Source organism: Anabrus simplex, chromosome 11 (assembly GCF_040414725.1).
Source record: "Anabrus simplex isolate iqAnaSimp1 chromosome 11, ASM4041472v1, whole genome shotgun sequence".
NCBI classification, from domain to species: Eukaryota; Metazoa; Arthropoda; class Insecta; order Orthoptera; family Tettigoniidae; genus Anabrus; species Anabrus simplex.
In genome coordinates, this window is record NC_090275.1 from 11777588 (window position 1) to 11803730 (window position 26143).

Sequence of the window (26143 nt, forward strand, 5' to 3'; positions counted from 1 at the left end):
TGGTAGCCAGTCTGTTTACTTTTGTGAAGTACACGCGCAAGTAACGTCTTGTAGTTGCGTATCAAAATACTGTTGTTATTGAAAGACAGCATGCTGTAATAACTGATAGCTTGTATTCAAGGAAATAAACAATATGTATAAACATAAATCAGCCTTAGCTAAGTGACGAATTGCTGAACTTTTGATAGGAAAGAGATGGGGATCAGCTATTACCGGACAGGAGTCTCCATTGAATAAATCAGGGACAAAAGGTCATGAAATGTTATTGGAATCAGATTGTTCTCATCAGGAAAGTGCCACATCAACTTCAAGCCATGTAAGTCCTACACCTATAGCCAACAATCATGACATGACAGAAACTACAATTCCCGTTACTTTGACTACGGAAAGGTAGCATTGTGAAAAACGAAATGCAGGTGAATCATTTTCCATCCTTTAGAGAAGAAGAGACAAGCTTCCAGAGTTACCAGTGTTTGTACAGAAGATGCTAAGAAAGGAAGGGAAGGAAAAACATATGATTCTGGTGACTTTTAAACAATGAATCAGGAAGAAAATGTCACTTGAACTTTAATTTTCAAACCAATTGTAATTTTTACACTTAAATCCCATTTTTCTCCCATAATATTCAGCCAATTGTAACAAAATTTGTATGGTATATGTATCACAGCTATACTAAGAAACCTGCCAATGGAATTTTCAATTGAAGATTTTTTTCAAGTAGTAGAGATTTTTAAGTCCTAAATTTTAGAATGTAAAAATTACTCAAACTTTAGTACGATATAACTCCTTATATAAATTATGTACAGAAAAATCGATACGTCATGCTTTTAAAAGACGTATTATCTACCTAATTACAAATTTACATTAACATGTTAATTAAATTTCATGAACAATGGAATTAAAAATTTCAAAAGAAGTTCAAAAACGTTTTTGTTTGGAAAAACTATTAATTGTATAGCCTGACATTGTTGTGATATCTCTACTTCTATGTAGGTGACATTCCCACAAAGTTTTATGAAAATCCATGCATTAGGCAAAAATATCTTTTTATCTCCGGAGTGTCACCAAAACTACTTGATCTGTGCAAAGTGGTCCACTGGTGCTGCGGTCGAGTTAACTAATCTAAACGTTGAGCTCTCAGTGCTACTGTTGAATAATGCACAGTACATTTACTTGAAACATGTTTGTATACTGCTGTGATCTGTAAGTTACATTTTCAACTACAGTACTTAGTTTCTTTGTTAATTGTAAATGTTGGTGGGATAAATACGTTACCTTTGTTACTCAGATGTATAACTCTGCTGTACGTCGTGGCTTCTACGCATAACAATAGTATGGGCCAAGGACATTCTTTAGTTTTATGGGAAAGATTGATTCGGATGGAGATTCTGATAGTGGTGAAAGATATGCAACACAGGATGTTGAGGAAATTTTGGAAGTAGTAATGAAGTGCCATGGGGTAGGGAGAGAAATGGTTGTGAAGTCTACTTTTCCTAGGGTCTGACATGAGTTTGTGTCAGAAGCAGAATCGAGGTATGAAAAATATTAATTTGACTCCAGAATCTCCAGAACTAGTATATTTAGAACCTTTTGTGAATGAGAACATTTGAATGAATGTTGCAGACAATGGTTCAACATCAACGATATGGCAACTCAGATACGGCAAAACAAAATAAGAATAATTACTCCAGGATTGTCGTGAACCTTCTGAGAGGAGACGGCACTAGAAGAAGAAGAAGAAGAAGAAGAAAGGGGTGTACAACACAGCCACAAAACAATGCTGAGAGCACTTCTGTATGCATGAAATCAGAGCTTCAGAAACATTACGAAGAATAATAAGGACATTACTTTGACGATAGCCAATAATGCAGAAAATAATTTTTACTGTCTGGTTGTGTGTCAAGCAGTGTCCAGACAGGAAAGGTGTAAGGCACCACTAATTCACCGCAGAAAGAATAACGAACTGAAACATAAAGAGAGCTAACAACACTATAAATAACTGATGGAACAGCCAAAAGGTGGCAGCACTGCATGGTTTGGTGTTTATATTATTAGTTCAGAATGTGTTCAGGCAGCTGAAACAACATTACTGTTTAATGGTTAAATTCTAACTAATACAACGTGGCACAGGAAGTGCTTTGATTGGGAAATCTGTCATTAAGTGAGCTTGTGCTACTCACTAATGCAAGCTCAACAACAAACAGTCAGTAACGATTTCTCTGAGATTTTTACAGAATGCTCTCCACCAGAATTGTCACATCTTTGCTCTAGTGAAGTAAACAGTTCACCACTTATCAAGTGGTTTACCAGCAACCTTCAGTACGGAGAGTTCAGAAAAACTCTTAGTATTGGGAAAGATGCCTGAATGGGGGGGGGGGGATGTGTGTGCGTGTAATTCTGTAGATTCTTTCAAACTACCATCAGTATGCTGTTGTTTTGATACAGTCTATGTTGTCTGTGAGCCCACCTAATGGCCATGATTATTAAGGTATCAAAGTCTATATGGTCTGACGCTATGAGTTCAAGTCCTCCTGACACAAAAAATCACTATAAGAATGTTGGCTGGCAGGGTGGGGGAGGAGGCAGTAAACAATTTTTAATCACTGGATTGTGTGCCAATAGCCAGAATTCATATGGTGTGAGGGCATGACTCTGTTGATGGCGATTCCCCCATCGGATGTGGACTTTAAGCCTTGAGCAGACCCCAGATGTTATTTGACAGGAGTATTTTATGTGCCCACACTAAGTTTTCCCATCTCCCTTCCTCACTGCCAGCATCATCATCATCTCACACACAGGCGTCAAATAGAAAGACCTGCAACAGGCGAGCCAACATAACCTCTGATACTCTTGGCACTAAAAGTCGTATGAAAAATAAATATTAGACACACTCACACTATCATCAGAATAGTGTGAGTTTCTAATCATCAGTCTACGTTCCAATGGAAATGAGGAGTTTTATCATAAAATAGAGTGACTCAGGAGCAGATGCAGCTAAGTGGCAAAGAGAATGGCTGTGAGTAGCTGTTTCAAATAATACAGCCACTGATCTCTATACATGGATCACTGATGGCAGCTTTCCACTGCAGGAGAAGGTACGCCATGTTGAGCGCGCGGACCGCCATGTTGGTGTACCCATCCTAGAGCTCTCCTTAAGGGGAAGCAATGATAATATAATCAATTTTCAATCGCAATCAATGGCGCAGTGGAATAATTAAAAATATAGGGACATGTTTACTCAAAGCATAAGGGCATTGGGAACACTGACACGTCATTCCGAGGTCAGTAAATCTCCGGGGTAGCAATAAAAATGAGTGTATAACGGCCGACAAACATTAACATAGGTGCTGTATACATGCAATTACAGATCGGTAACACAATACGTGTGAAAAACAGTTCCTGGGAATATTGCTGTAAATTGTATACATGTATGCCACAAAACTGTGCGTTCTTAAGGGGAGGTACGACTGAATTTTTCGTATTTTGAGCTAAAAAGCCGGTTTTTCTTTTTATTCATACGAAAATCGCCCAATTCTTCCTCTTTCATAAAATGTTTTTATTTTAGTCATTCCGGCTTGTTTAAAGCTTGTAGAAGCCATTTAATATGAGCCCGCAGGACATTTAAAAGCCCAGAACCACACCCACTTCTCCTGTAATGGCATAATGATAGTTTACTCTGTGTTTTTCGCTGGATATTCAAGTATTTCGCGGCGTATTTGCCGTAGAAGTACACCTGGGCATGCTGACAATCACTTGTTTACTACGTAATCAATACAATTACGTTATGTTAGGAAATATTTAATTTGCTTTTCTTTTTTTTTTTGCTTTACGTCGCACCGACACAGATAGGTCTTATGGCGACGATGGGACAGGAAAGGCCTGGGAATGGGAAGGAAGCGGCCGTGATTAAGGTACAGCCCCAGCATTTGCCTGGTGTGAAAATGGCAAACCACAGAAAACCATCTTCAGGGCTGCTGACAGTGGGGTTCGAACCCACTATCTCCCGGATGCGAGCTCACAGCTGCGCGTTCCTAACTTATTTTAATTTGAACTGACGGAGAGAACGTTGTACCTCTTCCAAATAGTACTCAATTTATATCTGCCACAGATGTATATTTTGATAGCTTAAATATATTATGTACCGTATTTGTATTATTTATTTACATTTAGGAATTCGTATTTGTGTTAATCGTTGTAGTAAAAGCATGGCTCCCTTGTTTGTTTATATTTTACTAACATGCAGAAGTAACATGTGGTTTCAATTCAACGAGTGAAATATCTGAACTAGTGATTTTTCATTGATGTGTTTCATCTTAATTCCTTTGTAAATGTGTGATTTATAGCGTAGAGTTCATAGTGCGTCATTTTAGTGTATAGAAAAGTGGTAATTATAGTGTTAACCACGTAAGGCCTAATCACGCCACTGTAATGCCTAACCGATATGTAAACACATCCAAGTATTACACATATATAGTGATAATACTTAATTAACACAATTAATACAAATTAATACAATTAATACAGAAAGGAAAGCAAATATTCCAAGGGAATAGCATTTGTCACCATCTTGAATAGTTTAAATCAATCATAAGGAGCACACTTAAATCGGGATTTAAAAACACTGCGTAATGCTCTTCATGGAAGACCGCCTTGTTTTGCCCTACATCAGCCGATTGCTCAGAGCTTGATGTTGGCGTCACGCTTGGTCGCTAGAAACATAGGGAGCGACCTCTCTATCTGTTTGTATGCTCGAAGGAACTAAGCATAAACAAAGCAAGCGCGCTCCTCGTGGTCTACTGCACCGTGCGCTCGCTGCCATCTTACTACGCCAGTCATCTTCTATTCGGCTTACAGCTACCCAAGCTACCAGCCATCCATGTATAGAGATCAGTGAATACAGCTCATCAAAGGAGAAAAAAATCAGATAAAGCAGGGTAAGGGAAAATTGCTGAGAAGCCAAGTATCACCTTCTAATCAGCCAGTGCAGTAAATCATCATCATCATCATCATCATCATCATCATCATCATCATCATCATCATCATCGGTTTACACTTCCAGTTTCCCGGGTGCTGGTTAGAACAGCAAATATTATGTATTTTTATCATTTCTTTTCTTCAGGAGGAAAAATGACACAGAGCAGACTTCTTCAATGGTAATTTGGTATATATTGTACTACATTAAAAGTTAGACAATAAAAGTGTGAAAAAAAAAAAAAAATTCTGCTCTCCTACCAATGAAGTTCAGAAGGCAAGAGGAAGTATAAAATAATCAGTATGAAGTGTTTGAAACTTGAAAATAAGACGAGAACATGGAGCTATAGTTTTTATCAGGGCAGCAAAAATATATACACACCTCTCATGTCAGGAACCCAGGAAACTTTGAGTTCAGCATATTTATTCAATTACTTATAATTCCTTTATTGCACTACATCCAAGTGCCAGAGAATTTACACACTTTCCTCTAAGCTGAGTATCCACACTAATTCAATAAAAATTACAAAAATAAATAAATCTCTTTTAACATTTAGTAACACAATGGTCAGTGTAAAGAAAAAAATACAAGCCATTCACCTAGTATTTAAAAATACAGAAATAGCAAAAGAAGAGAGATTACAGACACATATAAAGGGAAAAAATGAATACTTCTTTTTCAAAAGCAGAAAAGCCTTGAATTATGACTGTCATACCTTATGTCCTAGACAACTGAGCATGTACAAAATCACAGCAGAAGGAGATCTTTTAATTCAGTTAAGGTCAGCATGCACAGCATTTGGTTCAGCAAGCAATATGAGGTTCAACTGATTTACCTCAGAGAAAGAAGCATGAGGGGCCTAGCACAGGTAAGAACCATGTGATGTCTACCTGACTTGCTGAGCCATGCTGCATTGCAGCCTTTACAGGTTCACAATATCTTCAAAAAACTTTACATCACTTGTACCATCAACAGACTGCTTCTTCTCAGAAACTGAGGTATATCAGAGGCCACACCACTTATTTCCTCAACACTCAGTAGCAATCACATTATCTAAATTACGCGTGAGTATGGGTATAAAAAACAAAAAATAAATCCTCAACAGTCCAAACACACATCCTATTCATTATCTAACCTGGACACACACACATAAATGCTGATCCAAAACAATGGTACTACTTAATTACTATGATCATCCAGCATCAAGCTCTGAATTACACATACAGCGTGATTCACAAGGAATTACCAATGGAACTGATTGCTGAAGACATTTCAAGAAGAAAAAAAAAAAAGAAGTCATATGAATCTGTGTCCTATTCACAATACTTTCAGAGTTACATAATTTGAAAGTTCTTTGTGTTAACACATCTTTCTTCAGTTCTTTTCATTGGAAGGGTAAAATAAAATAAACCCAGCACAAATAATTCTTTATTTAACTGTTCGTGTTCTGAAGCTAAACATGTGTTTTCAATTCCTTAACTGCTTGCTACAAAGAATGTGATTTCTGCAAAAGGCAAGTAAGAATTTCAGAATAAATTACAAACTTCTTCAGTTCACAAGCCAATTAAATAAAGGATTATTTGTGAAGAGTTCATTTAATTTTATTACCCTTCAAACAACAGGAACTAAAGACAAATATGTTTGAAGTATAGGGCACAGGGTCATACGATATTTTTTGCTGAAAATGTCTTCAAAAATCAACCCTGTAGGTGATGGTAACTCCTCATGAATTACTATGTATACTGGGTGTAACAAAATTCAATACCCAAACTTTAAGGGATGACAGAAGAGACCAAAAACAAATGTTTTATTAAATAAATATAGGCCAGAAAATTGCATAATGGGGTATTTTTAATGTGACTGAGAATGAAACAATCACATTTTAATTTAACTGTTCGAAAGTGTGGCCACTTGCTGCAATACAAGCTTGTTCTCCCAACTTCACCCCACCTGCCTTTTCTGCGTGGGGCACTTGAAGAGCCTGGTGTATGAGAAATGGAATTGGAGGAAAACTTGTCGCTAGGGTGCTCACAGCTCCTTACTCTCTACACCACATACCTAGAGACTTTGACAGGTAATGCCATGTACTGCAGGAGGTGGCCACACCCTTTCACATCTATGACATCTTTCATCAAAATATATACTACCTGTATTTAATTTTTCTAGACACTTAGGGATTTCTCCTTCATTTTAAAGTGATTTGTGACTGATCTGATTTAACATGAAAAGCTCATTTTATTTACCATTTCTTTTTATAATACTGACTGAAGAACACCTACATAAATACAGCCATCACGTTTTGTGAGAAAATTAATGTCGAAATGGCCAGCCAGCATTATTCCTCACAACTCCTATTGGCAAACTATTTCAATTAAAAGGTAGACAATTCAGTCAGTAGTACCACTGATCTAGATTTTCCTTAAATCTAATCACAATTTTGGTGAAGATACACTATCGAAAATTATCTGAATAATGAGCAAGGTGTTTTGAGTACTGGTGGAAGAGAACAAAAACTTCAAGAGGATGGGTCCTGATTTCTCTTGCTTATTTCGTGTTTGTTACATCAGTCCTACCATTCAATTATTTGTAACTACTCATCTGGGTATGCAATGTCCAGTGATCTAGGACATGAATGCAGGTTGTGCTCCTGCAAAGGGAGACTTCAATTCAGAAGGAATACTAACCTAATTAACGACAACACCGGGAAAAATTGCTACATTCAGTGTGACGAATACTTTGGAGTAACATTTATCATTTCTATTCACATGCATTCACACGGCTTTTAAAATGTGCCAGGAAGTTAAGCAAGAAGAGATTTAACTAACATTGATTCAAAACCACAGAAAATAAATTCACAAAATAAAAGAAAATGTACTTCCTTTACAATTGTCGATTGAACATATTTTTGCAGACCTGATATAAACTATTTTTCCACACAAATGCAGCCACAGAGACACTGGTAACATATATCACTTTAATGAATGGGAAATACAAAATCTTATCATGTAGCTCTGGTAAGAGTAATCTGGTTTGCACTATCAACTTCATAATGAAAGAGTCTAGCATTTATACATTAAAAATGAAATGAAGGAACTTCAGTCTGATGCAACATTCCTGTCACCATTTCCTTCATAGCTTGTCTCTCTGAACTCGCTTTAAAAAATAAGACATCTTAATTTCTTGCATAACGAAGGAGCAACACTTCATTACAGAACACGGATGTCTGGTGTTGCACCCTTCATTCCGATAAAGCACATCACTCCTAAAAAACATTCAAAGGATTTCTAGGCATAGCCACAAGTTTGTTCACACACTGTTTCAGCAATGCACACGAAACACTTCGAGAACATGTTTTTCTGACTCGGTAGCGCAACTACATTTAGCGCTATTAAATCTTCTTTCTTCATAATATACATGTATTTTTATAATTTAATGTTCATATAAAATTAAATATGAATATTTAAAAAACAAGTAAATGAACAAAAAACTAGATCCACAATTTTATATTACACCCAACAAAAAAGTTCTTCATGGCTAGACAACAACTTGTTTTAAAAAGTCATGTTCTCTGACTATTTTCTTCAGGTCACGGCTCTGATTCATGATACATTACAGAAGACATGAGAAATTAAAAATTGTCTTGTTCCTCACAATTCACTTTCTTGAATTTTAACTCCTACATTATGATGAGGTCACTTATTTCTCGTTAATGCTTGAATTTAATAACATTGTATCACGGCTGTTCCTAGCTAAATGTTAAAACAAATTACCTGAAATAATAGAAGATCATATTTTAGAAAACACAAAAACAGTGTACAAAGCAAAAGGCTTGAAGACAAGGGAAATGATGAGCACGTTGGAAGAACAAAGTCAAAATCCATAGAACACAATCTTTAATAATAAGTACTATTTCATAAGTCTCACGTACAGCACAGTCCCGGTAATTTGAGTCCCAGTAGTTAGAGGTTCCATGCCGTTTCAGCTGTTCTTTTGAAAATTAAACTTTTACAAAACACAGTAACACTGTTTATACGATTCTCACAAGCTCCTCTTTAGATTACAAAGTACATACATAAAGAACCCTGCCTCCACACACCACTACTACAGACTGAGAGGTTGCTTTAGGCTGATTTTAGAAGAGTCTGTAATCTGTTTCTTTGTTCATCCCTTTGCTAACTGAGATAGTGTGTCCGTAGAACATATGACTTCCCGTTAGAAAAATATTCAGTTTACATGCCAACGTCCAAAAACAATGACAAGGTGGAGGAAGATAATGATCAAATTGAGAATTTGCTAGACATGGTAAATAAAATATTAATAATGTTACTGGTTTTTACATTCCACTAACTCTACTTACGGTTTTCGAAGACATTGAGGGGCCAGAAGTTCGTCCTACAGGAGTTCTTTTTGCTGCACATAAAACAACCAACACAGGCTGATGTATTTGAGCACCTTCAAATACCACTGGTGGACTGAGCCAGGGTCGAACCTGGCAAGTTAAGCTCAGAAGGCCAGTGCTCTACTGTCCGAACTCAACCCCGTAATAAATAAAAATGACAATGTCATACATAATAATAGGAGATTTCATGTGATAGTGGGTCCAGATATCACTCAAGTTTTAATGGAGAGTTTGGAATGGGTACAACAAATTACAGAGCAGAAAGGTCATTAAAGTTCTGTGAACATCATCATGATCCCATTTTATAACGTTCCAAAAAGATGAAGATACGCGTGGAAAGCACCACGAGATACGAGGTGTTACCAGACTGACTACATATCAACAAAACAGAGGTGCCGAAACCACGTTAAATCAGTCACAGCTACCCAGGTTCTGATGTTGATAGCGATCACGTGTTATTTACCGAACAGGAAAAATCCAAACTCATACATATGAACCCAGGACTCCCCACTGCTAAAGCTCTTCCCAAAATTCACAAAACCGGAATTCCCATCCGGCCAATTATCAACTATAGACTGAGCCCCTTATACAAAATATCACAATTCATCCAATGTTTCCTAAGAAAAAATGATCAATTCTTATCCAAAAAGTCTATTAAAAACACATCTGAGCTAGTAGAAAAACTAAACAAGTTCAATTTGCAACCGGATCACTCCATCCACTCTTTCAATATTGTAAACATGTACCCAAGCATACAAGTATCAAAATTAATCCCGATAATTATAAACAATTTAAACAAAAACAGCCACTTAAGCAAACTAGAGATACAAGACTTTATCACAATATTAAAACTTAACATCGACAATAACTTCTTCACTTTTGACAATGTCATATATCAACAAAATGGTTTGGCAATGGGGTCACCGGCCTCAGGTATCTTAGCAGAAATATACCTCGACTTCCTCGAATACACCAAAATTGACAACGAATTCGAAAACATTCTCTTTTGGGCCAGATATGTCGACAATGTCTTTGTAATCATGAATGAGAAATCAATTAACGCACCCACCACCCTCTTAAGACTCAACAATATTGATCCTCATATCAAATTCACACTAGAATCCGAATCAAATCAAAAAATCAACTTTCTAGATTTAACCATCACTAGAAACTCAGATTCTTTCAGTTATAAAATTTTCAGAAAACCCACTCAAACAGCCTCCACCATTCGCCAAGATTCAGTGCACCCCCAGTCCCACAAACGAGCCCAATACAACAGCCTAGTTCACCGAGCCTTCAGCATACCTATGTCCAATAAAGATCTAAAAAATGAACTCAACACAATCCGCGGAATCGCAAAATTCAACGGCTTCAGCAATCATTTTATAGAAAGGATAATCAATAAACAAAAACATCGCCCAAAAACTACCCTCAAAAAAGAAATAACCAAACCTCTAACATTTTCCACCTTCACGTTCAACAATGATATCTACAAGTTAACCAACATCTTTAAGAAACAAGGCGTTAAAATAGCCTTCAAAACCAACAATAAGAACATGAACGTTTTATACAATACTTCACACATCAACAAGACCAGCAGTTTTTTAAAATCAGGAGTTTATAGGATCAAATGTACCACCTGTAAAATAACCTACATCGGGCAAACCGGGAGAAACTTCATTATCAGATACCACGAGCACACTAACGCAATAAAATACAACAGGTTTTCAGCCATCGGCCAACACATGCAAGATTATAACCATAATTTCACCAATATTGAACAAGACATGGACATCCTCGTATTAGCAAACAAGGACCCTTTACTCAACATAATGGAAAATTACTACATACACCTAGACCAATACTTTAATGCCAGTCACAATCTCAATGAAATCTCAGAGAAACCCAACATACTCTTCGATCTATTTATCACTTTCCTCAGAAACAATAATGCAGCCAACCTAAACTCAATCCTAAATTTAATCAAAGGTACTTTTCCAAGACAATTACACCCTTCAGCCCCACCTTAAGCCCTCTTCCTAAGCCATATATAATTTTTTATATGTCATTTCAATACAAGAACTTACTGATTTCCATGATTATAATTTTTACAACACCCCATTTATACTTTATTCTTTGTTAAAAACCTCTTAGTATGTATATTCCTTGTATTATTAACTATTACCATAATAACATCTCATTTCACTTGTTATTCTTTAAAATAACATTTTTTTAGGATTTTGCCAAAAGTGATCTTTGCTCCAATACGGTTGATGATGACCCCTAGATGGGTCGAAACTAGTACCGTGTAATTTATAATTTTGTGAATATATTTTAGTATTGAAAAGGTGGAAACGTTTACGTTGTTATTATTATTATTATTACTTATACATTAGATCACGTGTTAGTCAAAGCAAAGTGCAAAATTAGTTTCAAGGCGTTGACAAAATCAGTTCAACCAAAGTGATGTCAAGAGAAACTGATGTTAAATTAAAATGGAAAGAAATGAAGGAATGTGTAGAAAAAGCAGTAAGTGAAGTTTTTGGCAGAAGAAAACTGAGAACCTAGAAAACTATGGATGCCTCAAGAAATCTTTGATTTCATTCAAATGACGAACAAGATAAGACAATATGGTAATTTGGAGTACAGAGAAACTCAGAAGCTCATCACACTTACATGTCATCAAGAAAGAGATAAATGGATGGAAGAAAAATAAGTACTGACATTGAGAATTATATTAAGAATGGGGAAAAATGCACAAAGTATAGGCTAAAATAACATCATTGTGGTGTAAGACAAAAATTAAGAGCAACATAGTGACAAAAAAAAAGTACTGTTTGATAGCAAAGAGGTCAGCAAATGCTGGAAAGAATACTTTGAAAAGTAATACAATGGAGAGGATATAGACAATATGGAAAACTACTTGTAGAAAGAAAGTCCGGTGCAAGTGACAAAGAAAGGTCCACCAATGTCTAAGGATGAGTTTGATGTTGCATTCTTAAATTTGTGACAAGAAAGCAACTGGTACAGACAATATTCCTGCATAAATCTTAAAACATATGGATATACAAATGAAAAAGCTACTTCTTGAAATTATTACAGTATGTTATGAAAGAGGAATAATACTGCAAGACTTTGCTCAGAGCAATACAGTTATGCTACCAAAGAAGGAAAATGCCATGGATTGTCCTAGTAATAGAACAATCTCTCTTCTTTCCCACCCTTTAAAAATAAAATGCTGAACATCTTAAAGAACAGGATGAAGGGAAACATTGAGCAGCATTATGATGGTAAGTTTGGCTTCAGGGCTGGCAAAGACACCAGGAAGGCAAGTGTATCGTTACACTTGATTCTTGAAAGGAGAATCAAACTTAACAGGAAAATATATGTCACATTTATCGACTCAGAAAAAACTCTCAACATGGTAAATTTGAAACCTCTGTTTCAATCAATGATAAGGATGGGTACTTAACACTAAATTTGTACAAGTCACAGAGCACCAAAAATGAAGAAAAAGGTAGTTTAAGATTTGCAGATAACATTACTATTGTTGCAAAAACAGGAAAGGAGATGAACAGAATGCTTCATATTATGGAAAAAGTTTCAGGCCAATTAAAACTAAAAATTAACAATGAAAAGACTTAACACAATGACAGTAACCAAAGAAAATCATAAGAAACAGGAAGCAATAATAAAATTTGAAAAAGAAAAAAAGAATTACACAAAATTTCATAATTCTATCACCTCGGGAGTATTACTACCAACGATAAACAAAGCATAAGAGGGGTTAAAAAACCGAGCTCGATAGCTTGCAGTCACTTAAATATGGCCAGTATCCAGTATTCGGGAGATAGTGGGTTCGAACCCCACCGTCGGCAGCCCTGAAGATGGTTTTCCATGGTTTCCCATTTTCACACCAGGTAAATGCTGAGGCTGTCCCTTAATGAAGGCCATGGCTGCTCCTTTTCAATCCTAGCCCTTTCCTGTCCCATTGTCGCCATAAGACCTGTGTCGGTGTGACGTAAAGCAACTTGTAAAAAAAAAAAAAAAAAAGAAAAAGAGGGGTTACAAAGAGGATAGCTATGGCTAAGAATGCATTTCAAAATAAAAATAATTTGTTAGTAAAAAAAGTTTGAGACCAGGAAAATATTTGTTAAATCTTTATGTATAGTGTGTACTAACCTATGAGAGCAAAATACGGGCCCTGGGGAAACAAGAAAACAACAGGGTAGAAGCAGCCGAGATATGGGTTTAGAGACTACTGAAATTGTTTGGCCACCAAATGAGACAACAGTTTTATTTACCACATTACAGAAGGAAAAGTTCTTCGAAAACAGGGAACGGGGTGACCAAAACTTTCATACAAGAACCTCACAATGCAAATACTCTAAGCTGCAGCTCCTTTAAGGAGAAGATTTTAAAAAAGTTATAGGTTAACTACTTTTATGATTTCTGGAGACACCGAGGTGCCAGAATTTAGTCCCACAGAAGTTCTTTTACGTGTAAGTAAATGTACTAACATGAGGCTGACGTATCTGAACACCTTCAAACACCACCAGACTGAGCCCGGATCGAATCTGCCAGTTGGGTCAGAAGGCCAGCGCCTCAACTGTCTGAGCTACTCAGCCTAGCTTTCAGGAGATGAAGGTGCTAACAATTGTAAGGAGAAAGTTGGTTGGCGTGACAAGGCACAGCCTTTAGTATATGATGACGATGTCAGAAAAATAGCATGAAGTGGCAAACTGACTGCTATTGCAAACATTAATCTGAGCATATGTAAGTTGCTCCTAACTTTGATCAATGTTTCAATTACTGAAACTAATAGTGAATCCACATAAGGCAATGGTGACAAAGAAGTGCCCAAAGAGACTGTACCAGTGATGACTTAACAACCCAGGTCTGACAATGCTAATAGAAGTTATGCCGAATGTCACTATGCTTCTCAGAAGACTGCATGACACTGCTGTTCAAAAGCAAGGCTCTATTTTAAAGCACAAATCTCTGGACAATTTCTTTTTAACTTGATAATGTTAGTCCATATCTAACACAGGTATATACTGTATTGTTTAAATTATTTTTACCCTCTGATTACTTCTTACATACACATAATCTGAGGCTTTTGTAATTTGAGGTATCAAAATATCAGTGCTCTATTGTAACTGAACTACAAGTTTATTTTTAATTACTAACATAGTTCAAAAAACAAAAAGATTTCAATCGAATACAAATCAGACAAGTTGAAACTGGTCTCCAACAGGGAAGTGTACTATCCCCCATACTATTCATCATAATCATGGGTGAAATTCATACGAACATTAAGAAGAGATTGGGAAGATAGGCAACAAAAGCCATGTTGTTTGCAGATGATATAGTGACATGGGGTGAGGATGAAATGGAAGTACAAACACAAATAGATGTATGGAATCATGAGATAGAAAAATTTGGAATGAAAGTAAGCACAGAGAAAAGTAAAACAATAGTGATGACAAAGGGAAGGCGGACCAAAAGGCGAAGAAGAGTGTAAGGGGTAATTTGTGGAACCAAGATGTCCCGAAGAAATGTATATTCAATCTATAATGAACCCATACTACCTATGCAGCTAGATTGTGGACTACAACAAAACGAGAAGAGAGTAGAATACAGCGGCAAGTTTCCGTAAGCAGAGGAGGATCTGCTTAAATATATGTTACACAACGTTGGATAAGCCATTTTTCATGAAATGCTGTATTTTAAAGAATGAGAAATAGCCACTGTACATGGAATCAAAAGTTTCGGATTTGAAGGTTAGCTGAGACTTGATTAATTTTATGAAGAGAAATGGAACAACAAGGAACAACATTATGCCAAAAAATGACGAATGATTTCAACCATTTTCATCGCTTTGTGATTGAAAAGCGTAAAGGAATAATGATCTTCCTTATAGGAACCGCTAATCAGTTTCCATATGCCACAAAGTTGAACAATCGATAAGAAAGTTATATACAGTGTTATCGTATGCACTATGCAAGTAAAAGGGTGGATGGACACGTCACTCGTAGGAGATTGGATATGAACGGTTTGGGGTAATGTAGCAGGGTCCCTGCTTCGATGCCTGTCCCTTCTTGTGTTGGACAGTTTTTTTTTTTTTTTTTTTTTTTTTTGCTGGTATGTCATTGTTATGACATTACATGAATTGTACTTTTATTAGTTCATGTTTATTTCACTTCAGGTCATGGTGTCAACAGGCAGCAGAGATGAAATTCCTAGAAGGTACTGAGGGCAAGACCGAAAAGATAGAAGTGACGAGATAAGGAAACTTGTAATGGGAAGAATATTTTCCAGTGTCGGTACTTCAAACCCACGTGTCTAACTTACCTGATGTACCCTATTTGACTTCTCAGAAAAAGTCTTACGCCGGAATTTTACGCCAAATGATGATAACCGTAAATGAGTTGAACCACTTGTGTTTACATTATATTTGATGTATCTTTTAAATGTAAATGAATTGTAAATATCTGAATTCCTTGAATAATTTACTTATCCAAAGTTTTTGCCTGTATTTTTCGTCATAAAAGTGCATTAATTACGCAAGAAAATACGGTATTATGCATTTTGTTGCGTGTGTCGGTGTGACATAAATATTATTAATCGTATGTGTCAAATGAGAATGATTATGTACATTTACTTGTAACCATTTTTATGTTTTCTTAGTTTAAGATTTTAAATTTAATGGTCAATTTGCATTGTAACTGTAAATATGTATGCCTTTTATCCTGACCTTTTTCACCTAGACCGTGGTGGAAAATATGGGATGAAAAACAAGAATTTAAAAAATAATCTTATTTTTGGTTTCCAAAAGTTGGCAGGTATGTAAGTAACTATAACTACAGTAGAAATAATAATAAATTTAATATGTTACGATAAATAACTCAAATGCGTGAATTAGAACGTAAAATTATTGAAAACAAATCACAACACGGTGACATAAACAAACAAGGCTGCCATATTGGATCATAGACTTCAAACGCTCACAGATCATACTCTTACAATTGACGAGTAAACTAGCAAAAGTGAAGCTATGTCAGTGCCATCTAATGACATAAGAAGGAAGTACAAACATTCTACGTGATTCTACTTGATTTGTGGCGCAATCTAGCGCCTATTGCATCACTACGCCACTCATAAGAGGGTGCAGATCGAATCGGCATCCTGGCATTTTTTGTACAGAATGTAAGTGCCGATGCAACGGCATCTTGGCACTGTAACAGTTAAGATAGCTTTTTTTGATAGAACCCGCTCTATTGGAGATATTTACGAATTCAGTTTGAATGCTAAGCTGTTCAACAGTGAGCTTCGCTAACATCGAAGTATTAAGTTGTCATAGGATTGGTAGAGATTGTAGCCGTAATTGTCTTTGTAAGGTACATAACTGTGTGATCACCTGCCCCTTTTAAACTAGAAGACAATAAAGGTAACTATCGAAATGAGAAGAAATGGTTAATGAATAAGCCCTAGGTGGTGGGGTTGGCCTACAATGTCCAACAGCAATAACATAACAATGACTGGCTATTGTTAGCTGAAGTTAGCTCTGGCTCTGCTACATGGTTGTACAGCTTTTATTGTACAAAACCTAATGTGTGCCAGCTAGTTCAGTATATGCGGATGTTTTGTACACTGGATTTTGTGACCTTGTTGTCTGATCTGTCATCATCTTCATTTCCTGTTTCCAGCTTCCCGGGTCGGGTTGTGAATCGAGGACCTCCATCGCTGACTGTCTCTCCACGACTCTTCTCCTTTTTTAAGTACATCTTCTGGTTTCCTCCCCCTCTTCTCTATGCACTCCCATACTGAATCTGTCCAGCTCTTTCGGGGTCTTCCTCATGGTCTCTTTCCTGTTAACTTTTCTGAAAAGCTTTTTTTGGCACACACTCTTCTCCCATTCCCATCATATGCCCATTCCACTTTAGCTTTGTTCTTTCTATCCTGTCTTGAAGTTCAACATGCCTTTATTGAAAATGAAAATACACACATTCTGGAAAAATGTACAAAAAATTTCATAGGTTGATCTCTCATTTTATTCATAAAATTAACACACCCTATCAATGAAACAATGTGCCCACAGTAGCGTAGAAAACAATACAGTCCAAATCAGAACCAGTTTAGAGTCGTCATCTGTGATCAGATATGCCAACTTTCAAAAGTAAGAAATCAGGAGAAATTTGGCAGCAAATTGCAATGTATCACGGCACATCACTGATGGCAGAACATGTACTAATTAACTCAATCGCATCATTTGACGACCCTAGCTCGTCATAGTTATTCATGGCATATGAATCAAATGACGAGCTCTGCTCGCGGCGATTCACAGCTGTACATCAATCCATGAAGTTCAGTCACTAATCCACACATGCCACTTGTATACATTCCGAGCTGAAGTTTACACATGTGGCTTTGGTTTTTTCCCTTTCGCCAGGCTCTCACACACTTCCGGAACAAGAGATAAGAAAATCTTTTTTCATATTATTTCGCTCTTGTCAGTTGCCATCATGGCGTCAAGATGGGCTAGTGTTGATGAAGAAGGAATACGGAAGCTAATAGATAGTGTTTTAGAGAGTGATATTGAAGGCAGTGATGTTTGTGACGACGAAATAGACCCTGAAGTCCTTAGTTCGAGAACTAGCGATGCGTATAATAGTTCTGATGGCATGGAAAGTAATGCAAATAACGACTGTGTGCCGAGTCTTTCGAAACGAGCTCGTACCTCGGCACAGACTAACTTGACTGACTAGAACTGGACAAAAAGTGACAATAAACCTGTTGTACATAAGTTTAGTAAATACAGTGGGGTTAGTGAAAACTTACTGAAAAAGTTTGATACACAGCCACTATCTGAATTCTCAGTTTTTTGTGAATACATGAACCCTTTGTTTGACAAAATATCTGTCGAGACAAATTCATATGCAGCAAAACATTTTAGCAATCCTGACAGAAAAAAAGTTGAAAGACGATGACAAATGATTTGAGACTACACCCGACAAAATTAGGGCATATTTTGCGTTAATTATACTAATGTCACAAGTACGAATGTCAAGAATACAGTTATATTGGAGTAAAAACAGGTGTATAATCACTCCTACTTTTCGTGAAACCATGAGCAGGGGAAGATTTATATAATTTCACGATTTTTACATTTTGTTGACGATGAACAAGTTGATAGTAGTGACAAACTAAGAACGATTAGGCCTATAATACAACATTTCTGCTCCAAATTTTCAGAATTATATTTACCTTCACAAGACATTGTTCTAGATGAAAGTCTAATGAAACTCAGAGGCCGTCTTTCATATGTCCAGTGTAATAGGTCTAAACGTTCTAGGTTTGGAATAAAAATTTACAAAATTTGTGAATCCAAGTTCTGGCTACTGTCTCGTCTTTCAAAATTTATGTAGGTGATGATGTAACGGATCCAAGTCTGCCAGCAAGTACAAACGTTGTGCTCAACATGTGTGAACCCTTGTTAGGCCGAGGGCATGCATTGTTTTTAGGTAACTGGTATTCTTCCCCAGATTTATTCAAAAGGCAACACGACAAGCAGATGAATGTAATTGGAACTGTTAGACAGAACCAAAAAGACATGCCTCGCGATATCAGTAAGACAAAACTAAAATGTGGAGAGTATGAGACATGGGCTGCCAACAGTATGTTGTGTGTGAAGTGGAAAGATAATGAGGACGTTTGCTTTCTCACCACTAAACACAAATCAGCTGACATGAAAGGAACAGGCAAAATCAGACGAAAGAGAGGACAAACCCGAGGGAAGAAGTGATAAAGCCCAAGTGTGGCCTTGAATACCAGAAGGGGATGGGTGGTGCTGACCTTCAGGATCAGGTTACAGCTCTGTTCCCCGTCATGTGACACACAGTGAAAGGGTATAGGAAAATATTATTTTACCTCCTAGAAGTGTATTTTCAATTCCTTCACTGTGTATCACACGATTACTGCTAACAGAAAGATGAGCTATGCAGACTTCAGAACCAGCATTGCACAGCAGCTACTAGAGACTGTTCAGTTGCCAGAGTACTCGGTTTGAGGTCGACCTTTAGCTAGAACCAACCCCACCAGATTACAAGCTAAATCATGGGCCCACTTTCCCATGCGTATTCTCTCTACAGAGAAGAAATCAAAAATCACAAGAAGGTGTGTTGTGTGCTACAGCCGGGGTAAAAGATGTGAAAGTTGCTGGTAGTGCAAAAAGTGTGGCATAGCTCTTCAAATTGAAGAATGTTTTGAGGTATACCACACCCAGCAGCAACGGCATTGGTAAGTTTATTACTTCGTTATCATGCATGCAAAATTTCAGAAAGGAATATTTACTGGTTGGTTTTGTATGATTTTCTAAATAATAGTGTGATGACGACAGCCGTAGAGCGGTATTTAAATGTGAGGCGAATGGGTTAATTATAATTCAATACATTAACAACTCTTATTTGGCCTACATGAAATACTGGACATACCTGAACTCCAGGAACATGTGACTTCCCATCCTTCAGCGTGCTGAACACATTACGACTAATTGTTGTTCAACACACCCCTAGCTAACTTAGCCCTCTTCAAAAACTCTGAACTAAATTTTTGCTCAAACCGCTTGCCTTGCTGAACTGATTTTAAGATTAAAAGTTTCTACAAAGTTTGTTCAGACAGCAAAGATCTGAACTATGTTTTGTCTTTGTGACTGTGCTAAAAATCCCTTCACATTCTGCATTGCTATGTGGAAATGATAAAATAGCAAGCATCACCTTAGAGAGTCTGTCATATTTAAGTACATCGTCAGCTGATTTCATCTGACCTACCAATGCCCACTGAACATCAATTCTTCCTTTTACCAGGTCTGTTTCTTCGAACTGAAAGTTACAGAACTGGGAGTGCAGAATATCACTTTCTGTATCTAAATGTTCTGTTTCACAAGTCAGAATGTTCGGAAACTTGTTAATGAAAAATATAAGGCTTGAAAATGATGCCTTACTTATAGCAAAATATCTGCAACATCTGTATTAATTAAAGCTTGATCTTTGAATGGAAATTTGTGTTCCATGTAGTTACATGAAGAAGAGAAACACTTTCTAACAGACTTGAACAATATGCACTTTTGCTCAGACTTCAAAGTGTTCACCAAAACAAATGCAGAGGTCCCTATGATCAGATCATAATCATTTTGACCTGCTGGAGTATGATAATCTACATCAAGGAGAGAGGAGGAGCTTATAATAACGTGTGGTTTCATAAAACTTGCCATCACATTCTTCAATAGTTCCTAAAAAATTGACTTCAATAAGTGGATGTGCAACACACTTGACTGAAAAGCTACGTTTGAATTCTCAAAGATATCCATAAAACTTGAGAGAAAAAGTCAAAAAGATTTATGTAAATTTGATGAAAGTCTAGACTGTCCACGAGAAAGGCCTTTTCTTCTGACGACGCAGAGCACAGTTCTATGCAAAACTTAAAGAATTTCACCTTATTTTCTTGACACGGCATAAGCCAAAAGCCTACACAGTATCATGTCTAGAAAAAATATTGACGCTTAGATTACATCATTAGAAATAATCTAACACAGAACTATTCTGAGCAACCCCACAGCTAGATACCAATTAACATATGGTTAGTGGCCACTTCAGAATATTCTAGAAAGTCTTGTTCAACTACTATACTCCTGAAATTAACGACATGGATTCGCTAAGGAAGAGGGGAAAGCATTCCAGAGAGATCTAACAGTCATCAAGGTGTAGACAATATGACAAGGAAATACTAATGATGTGTATCTATGATGGAGATGGTGATACTGAAAGAACCCAAAAAATTTGAACTAGCCCATGAGAATAAGAAGACAACATTCCCAGGAATGATAGACCAAGAAGATGCCACTGTATTCTATTTCAAACTGATTCCTTTTAGAGGTAGTTGAATATTACACTGTTTCATCATTTCCCCTAAAGCCTTCAAGCATACTTGTGTAGAAAAAATATTCCCCACTTACCTTGGCTTATGCTAGAGCCAGTATCATTTAGCTGCCTGAGCTGGTGCTACGTTAGTCTTGGTGAAAGGCTGTTTGATGACTGGTGGAGGTGGTGGGGGACCAGGTCCTACATTGACAGGTGAGCTAGCTCCAGGAGTGGGAGTACCAGCCTCGCTCCCTGAAGACACTCCATCCACTTCCATCTGCAATACAATGTTCATTGATTATTTCAACAAAAGATCACTTAACTGGTCATGCAAGTTTGGTGTCCGTCTTCTCAGAACAGGAAGCTTACCAGACGTACAGTATTTAATACAAACTTCATATCTAGAAGCTTTCAATTTTGGAATGGGTTAAAGGGTTAACTAAAAAGAATTATACAAAGGAAAAGCAGTTTAAATTAAAACCTTATCATGCATTTCACTTTCCACAGACTGAAACACACTGACGACAGAATACATGAATTTATTAAGTTGTTCATTGGTGTGTGGGCAATGGGCCAGATGAATTAACGTTACTTTACCATACTTTCCTGTCTTCGTAAGTAATAAGTGAACTACTACCGTTTATTACAGGACTAGCCGATGTACCCGTGCTTCGCTACAGAATTCTAAATTGTATACAGAATTATAGGTTAGGTAGTGTAAACATTGTGAGCAAGATTTATTAAGTTGCATAACTCTTAACGTTGCCCTAGAAACACGACGGGGAAGTCACCATTGTCTTTTCTCATATGAAGACTGGGTTAGGGAATTTTCATTGTAATGGTAGGCCAGCTTGCCTACTGTCAGTCACAATCAGGTTGGGGAGTTTTCATTATAATGGTAGACACTCACTCTCCGCCTGCCTTTATAGATTCTCAGAAAGACTCTCTTAGTGGTTTTTCCCAACTGAAATGGGCATGGGTCATTACAATGACGTCAGTAGGAATGGCGTGACTAAAAGCAATGCTTTCATGTGAAATACTTGATCAAATGAAAAACCACACATTTTCTCACTTTTAACGAATAGTACTACGCTGCCGAACTAACAGTCCAAAGCTGAAATGACCAAGACGCAGACATCCGTGATCCGTGAACAATCTTCGTCCTTTTTTTGGTGGGGGTCTTCGAATAGTGGATAGTCCCACGGTAAAAACTATGCCCGTTTACTTATCTTTTTTCTGGGAGTACCCTATGAGTCGGAAAATCTCAATTCACTACAATGGCGGGGGAAAGAACTATCTGACGTGGAGGCAATTTTTCCTCCAAACCAGAGAAGAAATCTTCGCTGTTAATTTGGAATAAAATGAATGTACATTTAATAAAAGTGAATAGGAAGAAGCTTTTCTTAAGAAATGGCCCTTTTCAGGGTTGAATTTTGAGTTATTTAGTGAATTGTGGTACTATAATTTGGAATAGGCCTAAATTGTAATTCTAGACCAGCTACTACTACTACTACTACTACTACTACTACTAACCGAGCCTCTGACTTAACCCTCAACTGGCGTTGTGAAAACTTTGGTACGTAAATGGCGTTGTTGGGTCGAAAATGATACCATAGAATGGGTGACCTTAAACACCCTTTATTTAAGTTTCAAAAATGAATACTTGTCAATTATATTTCCTTATATATTTTGCATTACCTACAATGAGATATTAGTATCTTTACTTATTATAGATTGTGAGATAACGCACAATTGTTTTACGTCACTTATTTTAAAAGAAAATCACACTCCCATGAATTAATCTTGCTCCACAGCAAATTAAAAGGTACATTTAAATATTACAGTATACAAAACTCAAAAAACTTTTGAATTTCACAGTCACTGACATCATTTTCACAACCACTTAAATTTTGGAAGTTTGACAATAATGTTCTGATTTTGACGTTTCAGTTGCCGGTCGAGTTCGGTAGCTGACCACTTCTATATATTCCTACCAGAGAAAGATGACAGCTGGTTATGGACGTCTATGTTGTCCGTGAAACTTCCCTCTTCATCTACCTCACCTTGTTCCGAATCCGTGTTGTGCTCAGAATTGTAATTTGTATCATTTTCATCTGAGAGATCACTGTCGTCACTTCCTTCGGCATCTTCCTCTAAAAACACTGCAATCCTAGGATCACACACTCCCGGCACTAAAAGCCATACGCCATTTCCATTTCATTTCAATGTCAACGTGGCATGCTGTAGCAATTTCAGCTCCTATGACAGTAAAATTTTGGAAGATATCCTAGAAGATATTTTATCAGATATACCTGGAACTGTGAAGATGCAAGCAATAGTGATTCTGATGTATATGTTAATGAAAATACAGTATATTACATGGAATTTCAGCAACTAGTTTCCATGAGTCAGGACAAGCAATAATGAGTGTGACAGTGATGATGTTGATAATTCAACTGACTGCTGGACACACAAAGACCTTGAAGTACCATACACACACTTCGAATGTAATATGAACACTTACAAAATTTTAAGTCACGACAAACTTCGTAACGCAAACGCACCACACAATATTTAAATCAAGTTCCTGAGAAAACTAATATTAATAATAATCATTTCGTGTGGCTATTTCTAGCCGAGTGCAGCCCTTGTAAGGCAGACCCTCCGATGAGGGTGGGCGGCATCTGCCATGGGTAAGTAACTGCGTATTAATGTGGTGGAGAATATTGTTATCTGTGGTGTGTGAGTAAACTAATATTTACTAAGAAGGTTAAGGCAGTCTCTGGATATGTTAATACTTTTGACTGATGTCATGTGGCATCTGGAGATACCCGGTGCAGGTCCTTCTAACTGATGTCCATAGATGACCTGGACGGTGGTGGTGATTATAATGACAAGGCAGGAAGAGGGTGAAACCCAGTGTTGGCACATAGCCTACTCTTCTTGAATAACAATAAAGAAATCTGCTCAAGGCTTACCATAGCCATCTGGCGGACAAATCAACATCAACAGCATCATATGCCGTCACTCCATATGAACACTGTGGAGAGGTTTGGAATTGAACTCGTGCAATCTAGTGACTAGGAATTGTATACCACTAACTCTCCTACCCTCCTGGCCAACATTCTGATGGTGAATCTTTTTTCCCTCCTCCCCAACAGGACTCGAACCACCTAACTACGGTGTCGGACCCTACTTTGATACTTTAACGCTCATGACCACCAGTTGGGCTCTGGGTAATACTGATTTCATATATACATCCAATAACTTCTCAAGTATCCAATAATTAATGTTATTTGCTTTCCACCCCACTAACTATTTTTATGGTTTTCGGAGACGCCGAGGTGCCAGAATTTAGTCCCGCAGGAGTTCTTTCACGAGCCAGTAAATCTGCCGACACAAGGCTGATGTATTTGAGCACTTTCAAATAACACCGGACTGAGCCATCATCGAACCTGCCAAGTTGGAGTCAGAAGGCCAACGCCTCAACCATCCAAGCCACTCAGCCAGCGCACAAGTATTCTAGAGGTATTGAAGCCGTGCAGTCACTTGCTTTGTATTCGTAAGTTCTACTCGACGAAAATATATTGGAAAGTATTCAACAAGCAGAAGTAAGTACCGAGCAAGTCCACTTGATGATTTCTGTTTGATTAATGTGTGAATTGTGGAGCTAGTGAAAATGCAAGGACTGTTTCTTAGAAATGGATTGGAATATTTGTGACCTATCATGATATGAAGAACCATTTTCTGTAAACATCATAGTATGTATCTCAAAATAACTCATTTTGGACCTTATGACTACAGCCCTGTGCAGATATACAAAATAACATCCGCATCCGTTCCGCACTTCTTTCATCTACACCTGCAAATGGTTATCCGTAGACAATATAAATATTTACCTACAGTACATACACCCAAGGTACTGAAACGGATAGATCTGTTAACATAATACAATAGGCCTGACACGTGGCACCACAACCCCTATAGTCACAGCTTTACGAGGGATTTTCTTTGTGACAACTACCGACGTATTGATCTTTGCTCCTTTCTTCCACTAATTGCAGGCAGAACCAGTAGTACTTGGAGGGGAGCTACTAGCAGTGGGGGAGAAAGAGGAAAGTGTATTGCTGCGCGTATTGTAGCAGTGGGATGCCGTTGGAGGGAGCGGTATTGGAGTGAGTGTGGCTATGGGTCTATTGGTCGCACTTGAATGGGAGGTATTAGCGATGGGGGGAAGGGAGGGGAGTGTTTTAGTTATAGAGGAGTGTTTATTAATTTAAGGTTGAAAATTTTTAAGAATATTGGTGAGGGGAATTGATTCTTGTAATAGTAATAAAATCTGTTCGTACAAGGGGCTTTATTTAAAATCAATGATATCATTTAAATTCTTATCTTTGTTAAACTGCTGGTCAGGGAATATAAATATACTTTCATATTCTGTCATGAGTTTACTTTTTTCAATTCTTTTGAAGATATGAAGGTCCTGTTCTATTGTAGTGAATTTATGCCCTGAATTTATGCAGAGAATTTATTATGTCTTTGTGCATTGTAATGTTCAGCATATTACAAACAAGCCCATAGTCACGCCTTCGCAAACAGATCCCCCTCCGATACAAACCTACACCTATAACACACGTAGTAAGAGCTCTACAGTTATCAACAACTATTAGCTCATAACATAACAAGTTACCCTCACCATCGTCAAATGGTAAGTGTACACGATTTCCACCTAAAATTTATTACAATTTTTTTCATATAATCAACACCACGCTTCTGGTTTCCTTTTACAGATTCTACTGTTGAGCCAACATTCAACACGTTAGCTACATTCAATTGTCACATTGCCTTTTCGAC

At 37.3% G+C, this 26143-nt stretch overlaps 1 protein-coding gene across 4 annotated transcripts in view; it reads right to left on the reverse strand.

Moving 5' to 3' along the window:
• Window positions 1–5354: 5354 nt before the first annotated feature.
• The window catches only part of LOC136883537 (REST corepressor), a 230794-nt gene continuing 210005 nt past the window's right edge, over window positions 5355–26143 (reverse strand). For all 4 annotated transcript variants that reach the window (XM_067155907.2, XM_067155908.2, XM_067155905.2 and 1 more), the window contains 2 exons: window positions 21385–21566; window positions 5355–8742 (listed from right to left, as the gene is read on the reverse strand). In XM_067155907.2, coding sequence (XP_067012008.2) covers window positions 21408–21566 — 159 coding nt within the window. In that variant the 3' untranslated portion in view covers window positions 5355–8742; window positions 21385–21407. The remainder of the gene's footprint in view (window positions 8743–21384; window positions 21567–26143) is intronic.